Source organism: Triticum dicoccoides, chromosome 1B, assembly GCF_002162155.2.
Source record: "Triticum dicoccoides isolate Atlit2015 ecotype Zavitan chromosome 1B, WEW_v2.0, whole genome shotgun sequence".
Lineage (NCBI taxonomy): Eukaryota > Viridiplantae > Streptophyta > Magnoliopsida > Poales > Poaceae > Triticum > Triticum dicoccoides.
Window position 1 is genome coordinate 628902259 of NC_041381.1, and position 10203 is coordinate 628912461.

The following is a 10203-nucleotide window of genomic DNA, read 5'->3' on the forward strand; positions in this document are numbered from 1 at the left end:
CTGTAACATCTGAAGACAAGACACCAAGTAACTTGTAGTTTAGAGCATGGTTCGTAGACTTGCGAACAGAATATGTGCACCGAACAACAAACATACCGGCATTGTTATGCAACTGAAGACTAGCAATTTTCAGGTACCATCTCAACTGCTTCTAGCCAGATTACTCATAAGAAAATTGAAGCTCAAAATAAGAGTAAAATAGAACAAGCTAGCTGAATCAGGCAAGAAATTTGACAAGTTGGGAACAGGAATTCAAACGCAGATATATGAGAACAGGAAGCCAACGTTTTTCATTTCCATTGCTGATGGCAACAAGAGGGTACCATCAGATTAGGCACAACACATCCACCATGACAAGAACAACACAGGCATATTCTGAAACACCACTAGCACACACACTTCCACGGACGAACTCAGCCTAAGGGATCTAACACACGACGCATGGATTGCGGACTGCAGCCTAGGCCCTCTCTCCACAGATGCGGCGGGTGAGCTGAATGTCCTTGGGCATGATGGTGACGCGCTTGGCGTGGATGGCGCAGAGGTTGGTGTCCTCGAAGAGCCCCACCAGGTACGCCTCGGCGGCCTCCTGCAGGGCGGAGACGGCGGAGCTCTGGAAGCGGAGGTCGGTCTTGAAGTCCTGGGTGATCTCCCTCACCAGGCGCTGGAAGGGGAGCTTGCGGATGAGCAGCTCGGTGCTCTTCTGGTACTTGCGGATCTCGCGGAGGGCGACGATGACGGGGCGGAAGCGGTGGCGATTCTTCGCGCCGCCGATGGCAGGGGCGGATTTGCGGGCCACCTTGGTCAGCAATGAAAATGGATCACTAATCAAATTAATGATTTTAAAATAAAAACATTCTATAAATTGAATTTAGTATTTAATGAGATGGTGTCAGATTTCTTCATGCGTGTGCTCTCTTCAAAGGGGTAGATGGCATTAAAACTTAAAAGTTGGTACTTCCTCCATCTAGATGAGTACCATCCAAGGACATCTTCATAGACTTTTTCCGTCCATCCATCAATAACCGGCAAATCTTCTCGGTCAGTCAATGCATGCATGTGCTTTCTTTTCGTAAAGAAAAAATCTCACGGAAGGCATACTATACTTCATAGATTTTTCTCATCATGCTCAACGAAGACTAAGCAATCTATCTTGAATTTTTGTTGGTTTGCAAATTATTGTACTATTGGGGCATTAATGACGAGTGGCCTCGTCAGTCAACGGATAATGTTTAAACAACCTTTACTTATTCTTTCTCAAAAAAGGAAAAGTTGTTGCTAAAGCTACACGGAGGGGGCGTTTTGGAGCTCGGGCTCAGCTGCACCCGTAATCTAAGTCGTTCATTTCTGTCTCGTGATGTGAACAAAGCCAGCTGTGCTGTCAGATACGGGCGTGGGTTAAATAGTGAAACGTCCAAATACGGTAGGAAACAGTGGGCAGTACGTGGGGTCTTCGAGCGGCAGGCCGACGGACGTCGCGGCGGCTCTGTCTGGGCCGTGGACCAGCACGTTGGCTTTCCTTCTAGGCCGTGGACCAGGAAGTTTGCCTTTTCAGTCTGGGCCTTGGATCAGATAATGGATCCGGGACGGTGGGCGGAATCTGTGCCGTCGTGTCGGTCCAAGGGAAACCCCTCGTGCGCACGGGAAAAAGGGAAAAGTAAGATTTGTCCTTCCCCTTTCCCTAGCTTGTTCCAGAGCGCCGTGTCCGCCGTGGTAACCTAGAGTCAGAGTGAGAGCGACTTGAAGGCGATAGTGTTGCCGGGGACAGAGTACCTGATCGGAGGTGCCTGGATTTGCAAGGCAGGCTAACGATGGATGGATGCGGAGGGAATGGAGTTCCTCCTCGACGCGGTGGACAGGTTTGTTCCGGGCAGATCTTTGCAATTTTTGTTATCCTGGATTACATCCGGCGCCGAGCTTTAAGCTCTGCTCGACCTGCCCTGCGTACGAATCTGACACCTAGTACCGGCGATTCTCCGTTCCTCTCGCAGATTTCCCGTACGGGAGGAATTTGCTGATAGCCTTGAGCACCCAGATCCAGTGCCACTCCTCTATCTGCTGCAAAAGGGGAGTGCAGCAGAAGATGGCGTTGAGGCCAATGGTGTGTCTGGGCTGGCTCAAGTGGACGACAAGGGGGTAGCTGCAGACCGACAAGATGGTGAACATCGTCCCCGTGCAGAATCTAAGGCGAGGTCTGCTTAGTCAACTGACAGGGTGAATCCGCAAGCCCCCGGCTGGACAAAAAGGTAAGAGCACGTGTTCTTCTTCCTTGCATTTTGTCATTGAAAAAATGATTTCACATGAGCATCACATATATATATGCAAAACGTATAATCTGAGATAGAGAACAAACAGATTGGGCAGAAATGATGTCAGACCCTGTGGTTGCATTTGGCAACGCCTGTGAAAAAATAGCTTCAAATGAGGAAACAGTTAGATTTACAATTGGTTTGCAGAAATTTAACTTCACCTGATGGCGTTGCAATCATCTTGACGATGACAAAATTTAGGCAGGTAGCCAGTTTAGGAAAAAGAAAGTTCACAACACAAAATTCCTCAGTTAGGAAGATATCTTATCAGAACAGTGTATTGCCGCACAAATTGCAACAAGATTGTACCATACTGCTGTTGTATTTTTTCCATTTTGCCGATGTACGAACTGAAAAGGAAATAATACTGGAAATGGAGAACTTACTAGATGAATCATTCTAGCGGAACAAAAAATTCAGGAGAATGATTACATTTACCATTTCCTGCTGTGCAAATGCAGGCTGCGGCTCAGAAGCGCGCCACCGGACTGAGTGCCATGCCCATCGAGGATGAGCGCTCTCGAGATTTCGATACGCAAATATGCGGAGCAGCCTGACAAGAGCGTCGTGAGGCCTGAGCTGGGGCTCAGTTTCGATTTGTTAGGCGAGGCGTATGACTTCTACAACCTATATTCATAGGAAGTCGGGAATAAGATATGGGAAAAGCAGACTCAACGCCATATCTGAAATTGTGGACAAAGAAGTAATGTTAGAAGCACTGAATATTTCGCTTGGCGCTGAGCAATAACGCGTGTTTTCTGTGCCATTTACATTTTCAGGAAGAGGTTTGCAGGGATGACGGTGAAACTGACTGGGATTACATAGAAACTATGATGAATTCAGAAGTAATTGGATATAAGATTGATTGGTTGAAGAAGGTAAATTTATTCTGACAGTCAATGCAATCTTGTGCATGTAAATAATTGGGTCGCTTCCTGTGGCTAACCTAAAGTTTTTATTTGTGTGATCTGAACAATGACAGTTCTGGTTCCCAGTTGATTTTATGGACTGCTGATCAATGTACCTTCTGGACAAGGATGAAAAGACGGTGATGGTGCTTGACCCAACCGAGACCGATGTCATGGATGAGATGAAAATAAAACACGAGAACCATGCAAAGAAGTTGCAGCGAAGGTTCTGCTCTCTCTTCAACAACTTTTTCGGCAGCGGGTTGGTTGACACAGATGGGTGGAAATTCCTATACCCATAGGTGGCGCAGCATGAACCGTGCAGCAGGTGTGTCTCACACAAAAACCAGAACATCCCCTCCCCCCAAAACACACAGTCATACCTTAGACTCAGTTCTACCACATATGGGGGCATGTACTTTCGAAGATAAAATTTATAATGCTGTTAAGAACTGTTTGCTGGCTGACAGGGAAGACAGCGGAGTGTACATCACACACTACTACACTGACTTCACCGGGCTGTACCTCCGCTCAACACTAAGCCAGGTTGGTAAACCTATTAATTATAGAATCATATTGTAAAATGCATCAAATTTGTTGTCAAAAGTGTACAAACAGAAAGTAAAACCTTGTTGGTTCCTATGCTGCCATGCAGGACCAGATTGATGGTCTGCGCGCAAAGCTCGCCTATGAAATTGTGACCATGAAGGGGAACAAGGGAGACGTTCCAGAGTTCGCGTATGACGTGATCATAGATTGATGACCTGAACATGAGCATGAAAGTAGGATCCCTGAAAAGCCCGACTTCTGGCTCCCCAAATCTTTAGGCTGTCATCGTGCTATTAGTAGTTGCGCAAATGAAGGACTGAGGTTTCAGTTTGCATCGCTTGAAAAATCCCCTGGGCGCAGAAAACTGGTTTTAACCAGCAATTTATGTGCATGGGATGTGACTAAAAGTATGTAACACCTAAGTATGACCTTAAGACCTATTAGCTGGTGTTCGACACCAGTACCGACGTCTGCATGCCCTGGCCTAGTCAACATTATCAAAAACTATCACTTTGTGGCTGCCTCAGACGTGTGCTTGTGCCGTGATTTGAGAATTTCTAAGGTTTACAGTACTATTTGTTTGTGAAAAATGAAGTAGGGGAGCACAAGTTCGAAGCGATTTACTCCCTCCGTCCACGAATAAGTGTACTTCTAGCTTTTGTCCTAGGTCAAAGTTTTAAAACTTTGACCAACTTTATAGGGAAAAGTATTAGCATTTATGACACTAAATTAATATCACTAGATCTATTTTGAAATGTACTTTCATAATATATCAATTTGATGTCATATATGTTATCACTCTTTTGTATATAGTTGGTCAAAATTTCAAAACTTTGACTTAACATAAAAGCTAGAAGTACATTTATTCGCGGACGGAGGGAGTACCTGATAATGAGCATGTGTTAGGTTGGAGGAGAAAGTTGCTTCAGCATAGTGAGTTGCGGCAGTAAACATGATTTCTGGAGTCGTGGGCATGGGCAAGGTCTAGCTCACTGTGTCAAGAGGGGGAGGGGAGGAGATAAGAGTGAATGAGGTGGATGAGGTGGTGATGGTTGAGCTGGTGGGCATTTAATGTCAGACATGTGTGGACACCGCCTGTGCGGATCCTTCTGTCATACGGCTCATGATGGCTCAGCTAAAGTGCCGAGCCATCGCCCGTCCATCTGTCTCGCAACTTTGTCAGCCCGAGCCGTCTCAATCAATGCATCACTGACAAGCGAGACGGAAAATGCATATACGATCAGAAAATACAGGAAGACGCACATATCTTGGCGCAGAGGAACGGTGTGGATATCAGGCTCAGCTGAGCTCGAGCTCAGAAACGGATTTTCCAAGCTACACTATCTACTTATTCTTCGTATGTAAGTTGTACACCGGCGATAGACTACTTTTGAAAATGGATCATTTCGTGTTAAACTCAATTAAGGGTCAAGACAATTATGTTGAGCCCTATGACAGCTGCTCCTGGCTCTTTCGGTTTCATGATTCGAGCACCCACGTCCACGTGTGCTTTTCAGTGTATAACAAGGAGGAGATGATTTATGTGAGTATTCGGTAGTTAACGTATACATAATAACATAGGGGGGGTCATGCACCACACGAGCCGACGAAGCAGGACACGTTGCATGCATGAGACACAAGGCAGTAAATGGTGCCCTTGCCTTACGAGGGCCCGTGTGCTAGTTATATATACGTATTAGTGATATTAATATCAGACATTAACCGATAATCCTGCCATGCATATCTTCAAAAATGTTAATTGATCTTCAATTTATTCTTTAGTGATTTAGCCGATTCTTCTTCTAATTGTGTGCTGCAAGAAGAAAAGGGAAAAGGGAGGATGAAATGCGCAGCTAGTACAAATGCAACAATGATAAAGCGGTGGAGGTGGGATATGTTCTTCGAAGCAAAACTTAGTACGAGTACTCTAGCCGTTTTCCTCCTCAGTGAGTCCCAAGCGGCCGATGCTGATACGTCTTGTCTACTATGGCCTTAGGGCCATGGAGGTGCGGTCGATTCCGGCCCTTACCGGTGACAAGGCCCTTGCTCCATTTTTATGTGTTTCCTTAGTTTGTTTAGGATTTGTGTCTTGCTTAAGAAGGTGAGGAGGCGACGGCTCCTTAAAAATGGAATAAGGTTCTTCCCGCCCACGAGATAGAGAAGACGCGTGCGGTAACCCGGTAATCTGTACAATAACTATGCACTACTACAGTACGGGTTTTGAGATGATACAGGACATGAGCAGGGTTCGACATTTGCAAGATTGTTGTATCATTAGGCCATACGGGGATGCTTCAAAAATCCGTGCGCTGATCAAACATATACTGGTACTGACGTACTGTTATGCAACTGGTTCATGCACCGATCAACAGAAGACGAGAGCATTGCCATGATATTGAGAGACTGCAAAACAGATTACTGAATCGAGAAATTTGACGCGGCAAAGGGATTCGTTAAGCTTCTAATCAGAGCAATTTAGGAAGGACTACATAAAACCGGCATGACTGGTGATAGACCGGAAAATCAAATCATGTAATAGTCTCGGAAGCGGGGCATTTCGCGCTAAACACATGATTAAAGGCCAAAACAACTATTTTGACTCTTCATTAAGGACAGTAAAACCGAACCACTTTCCAGCCCTCTCACGCACTAGACGATTTTCGTCGTCAGATCTCGCATCCCGATATTTCTGGCATCCCGATATTTCTGGCCGTTCGATGGCTGTCCGAGGGGCTGCTGCTCCGGTAGAAAAATCCAAAGCATGTGGTTAACTGGGCCTTCTATCGTGTGAAGCCCACGAACGGATAACCCTAACTCCCCCTCTTTGTTTGTTCGCACGACAGCAGGTCTTGGACGACTGCACCAAGGAGCAGCCACTGCCGCCGCTGGCGGGACTTGCTCGCCGCTGGACTTGCCTCGCCGCCGCCTAGACTCTCTCTGGCCGCCGCTGCCTCAAATCTCGCCGTTGTCTGGACTCAGCTGCACTTCTCCGTCTGTCTGCCTTCACCACCATGGGTAACATATTCAGGGAGCCATCGTCGCTCCTGCTGCTTCCTCTGGATTGTCCTTGTTTGGCGATGCCCCACCTATGTATGTTCCCCAATCTAATCTATTTGCTTTCCTGTTTTTTCTCCTCTGGGTTTGTAATTGTAGTAGCAAGATCAGGGGCTGGGGAGAAGAAGACTCGCTGTCCGTCCCTATAGGGTGACGGTTGGCGTGTCTCTGGCGACTGCAAGGGCGATCGTGATCTGGCGTGGTGGAAACCTAGGTTTTCTCGATCCGCCGCCGCCGTCCCGTCTCTGGTCTTGTGAAGTCCGTCGCCGTCACGTCCCATCCACAAAGGCCTTCCACACGCCTCCCTAGGGCGCGTGGTCGTAAAACACCTAAACCCTAGGAGGAGGAGGGGGAGGTATGGAGGGGGTCGCTGGTTTGTTGAAGGGGCTGAAGCTCTCCGATGAGGAGAAGAAGGGGGTGCGGATCAGGATTCCGACCAAGGAGAAAGGCAAGGAGGGGGTGGCTCAGGCGGTCGGGAAGGTGATGTCAGAGAAGCTAGCACATCCGGATGCGATCTGCCTCACGCTGGGAAAGATCTGGTGCCCGATCAAAGGTATAGGGTGCACGGAGATTGGGGTCAACCAGTTTTTGTTCATGTTTCACCAAGAGACGGGGAAGAGGAAGGCTCTGGAAAACGGCCCGTGGATGTTCGATAAAGAACTGGTGGTTGTGGAGGACTATGTGCCCAGTAAGAGACCGGAGGACTATCAATTCAATAATATCCCGATCTGGATCAGGGTCTACGACCTGCCCTTGGGTATGATGAACGAGGAAGCTGCTGAGGAGATCGGGAAACTAGTAGGACGTTTTGAGGAGGCAGACACTGGAGCTGATGGAAACGCGATTGGCAAGTTCTTGAGGATCAAAGTGCGGATGAGGATTGATAAACCTATTATGCGAGGGTTTACGCTGTGCGAGGAGTCGGAGGGGGATGAAGTGCAGGATAAACGGATGGTTGCAGCGGGGGAAGAAGATGAAGGGGAGGAGAAGGGGTGGTGTAGGTTTGAATACGAATATCTCCCAAACTTTTGCTACACGTGTGGTGTGATTGGCCATGGGGAGAAGGAGTGCTCGATCGAAGGAGGAAAGGGAGGGAAGAAGCAGTTCGGGAGGTGGCTTAAGGCTGATATGGGGCAGAGGAGGGGTTTTGCAGAGGAGGGTCTGTGGAGAAGTGCCAATCGCAACTCGGGGAGAGATCGGTTTCTTGGGTTCAGAAAGTCAGGAGATAGGTCAGGGAATGGCAGCGACAGTTTATCATGGCGGAAGAGTGATTCGCAGTCTGGCGAGGGTGGAAGGGAAGCAAAGGAGAAGGGGGAGGAGGTGACTAGCCCGCTCAAGAATACCACAGTCCCGCCAAGAGGGGGAGTACCAAAGAAGCTCGTCTTTCAGGAAAGGGGCACAATCACAGAAACGAGCGAGAGGGTGAAGGGCAGGGGAGACGACGAAAAGGAGGAGGCCGTTCTGTTGGGGAACGTAGCAGAAATTCAAAAAATTTCCTACGTAACACCAAGATCTATCTATGGAGAGACCAGCAACGAGTAGAAGGAGAGTGCATCTACATACCCTTGTAGATCGCTAAGCGGAAGCGTTCAAGTGAACGGGGTTGATGGAGTCGTACTCGTCGTGATTCAGATCACCGATGATCAAGTGCCGAACGGACGGCACCTCCGCGTTCAACACACGTACAGCCCGGTGACGTCTCCCACGCCTTGATCCAGCAAGGAGAGAGGGAGAGGTTGAGGAAGACTCCATCCAACAGCAGCACAACGGCGTGGTGGTGATGGAGGAGCGTGGCAATCCTGCAGGGCTTCGCCAAGCACCTACGGGAGAGGAGGAGGTGTCACGGGAGGGAGGGAGGCGCCAAGGGCTCAGGTGTGAATGCCCTCCCTCCCCTCCACTATATATAGGGGCAGGGGAGAAGGGGGAGGCGCAGCCTTGCCCCCTACTCCAAGAAAGGGGTGCGGCTAAGGAGGGGGAAGGAGTCCATCCTCCCCAAGGCACCTCGGAGGTGCCTTCCCCTTTTAGGACTCTCCCCTTTTTCCTTTATCTTGGCGCATGGGCCTCTAGGGGCTGGTGCCCTTGGCCCATGTAGGCCAAGGCGCACCCCCTACAGCCCATGTGGCCCCCCGGGGCAGGTGGCCCCACCCGGTGGGCCCCCGGGACCCTTCCGGTGGTCCCGGTACAATACCGATGACCCCGAAACTTGTCCCGATGGCCGAAACAGGACTTCCTATATATAAATCTTTACCTCCGGACCATTCCGGAACTCCTCGTGACGTCCGGGATCTCATCCGGGACTCCGAACAACATTCGGTAACCACATACAAGCTTCCTTTATAATCCTAGCGTCATCGAACCTTAAGTGTGTAGACCCTACGGGTTCGGGAGACATGTAGACATGACCGAGACGTTCTCCGGTCAATAACCAACAGCGGGATCTGGATACCCATGATGGCTCCCACATGTTCCACGATGATCTCATCGGATGAACCACGATGTCAAGGACTTAATCAATCCCGTATTCAATTCCCTTTGTCTATCGGTATGTTACTTGCCCGAGATTCGATCGTCGGTATCCAATACCTTGTTCAATCTCGTTACCGGCAAGTCACTTTACTCATTCCGTAACACATCATCCCGTGATCAACTCTTTGGTCACATTGCGCATATGATGATGTCTTACTGAGTGGGCCCAGAGATACCTCTCCGTTTACACGGAGTGACAAATCCCAGTCTTGATCCGCATAAAACAATAGATACTTTCGGAGATACCTGTAGTGCACCTTTATAGTCACCCAGTTACGTTGTGACGTTTGATACACCCAAAGCACTCCTACGGTATCCAGGAGTTACACGATCTCATGGTCAAAGGAAGAGATACTTGACATCGGCAAAGCTCTAGCAAACGAACTACACGATCTTTGTGCTATGCTTAGGATTGGGTCTTGTCCATCACATCATTCTCCTAATGAAGTGATCCCGTCATCAACGACATCCAATGTCCATAGCCAGGAAACCATGACTATCTGTTGATCACAACGAGCTAGTCAACTAGAGGCTCACTAGGGACATACTGTGGTCTATGTATTCACACGTGTATTACGATTTCCGGATAATACAGTTATAGCATGAATAAAAGACTATTATCATGAACAAAGAAATATAATAATAACACTTTTATTATTGCCTCTAGGGCATATTTCCAACAGTCTCCCACTTGCACTAGAGTCAATAATCTAGTTCACATCGTCATGTGATTAACACTCACAGGTCACATCGCCATGTGACTAATACCCAAGAGTTTACTAGAGTCAGTAGTCTAGTTCACATCACTATGTGATTAACACTCAATGAGTTTTATGTTTGATCATGTTGCTTGTGAG

At 48.2% G+C, this 10203-nt stretch overlaps 1 protein-coding gene and 1 long non-coding RNA gene across 5 annotated transcripts; one reads left to right on the forward strand and one right to left on the reverse strand.

The window, feature by feature from the left end:
- Positions 1 to 265: 265 nt before the first annotated feature.
- LOC119349220 (histone H3.3-like) lies at positions 266 to 4785 on the reverse strand. 3 transcript variants are annotated; one of them, XM_037617252.1, is made up of 2 exons: positions 4652 to 4785; positions 266 to 799 (listed from the first exon to the last, which is right to left on the reverse strand). In XM_037617252.1, the coding sequence occupies exons 1-2, from the start codon at positions 4739 to 4741 to the stop codon at positions 461 to 463; spliced, it is 429 nt and encodes a 142-aa protein (XP_037473149.1). In that variant the 5' UTR covers positions 4742 to 4785; the 3' UTR covers positions 266 to 460. The 3 variants fall into 3 exon arrangements, with proteins under 3 accessions (XP_037473149.1, XP_037473151.1, XP_037473150.1); XM_037617254.1 differs by lacking the exon at positions 4652 to 4785 and adding an exon at positions 2748 to 2867; XM_037617253.1 differs by lacking the exon at positions 4652 to 4785 and adding an exon at positions 2742 to 2845.
- On the forward strand, positions 1700 to 4292 carry LOC119349223. 2 transcript variants are annotated; one of them, XR_005169294.1, is made up of 7 exons: positions 1700 to 1859; positions 1992 to 2246; positions 2771 to 3012; positions 3089 to 3187; positions 3292 to 3545; positions 3688 to 3763; positions 3873 to 4292. It is a non-coding gene; the product is annotated as an uncharacterized LOC119349223 (long non-coding RNA). The 2 variants fall into 2 exon arrangements; XR_005169293.1 differs by having other exon boundaries at positions 2771 to 3187.
- Positions 4786 to 10203: the final 5418 nt, after the last annotated feature.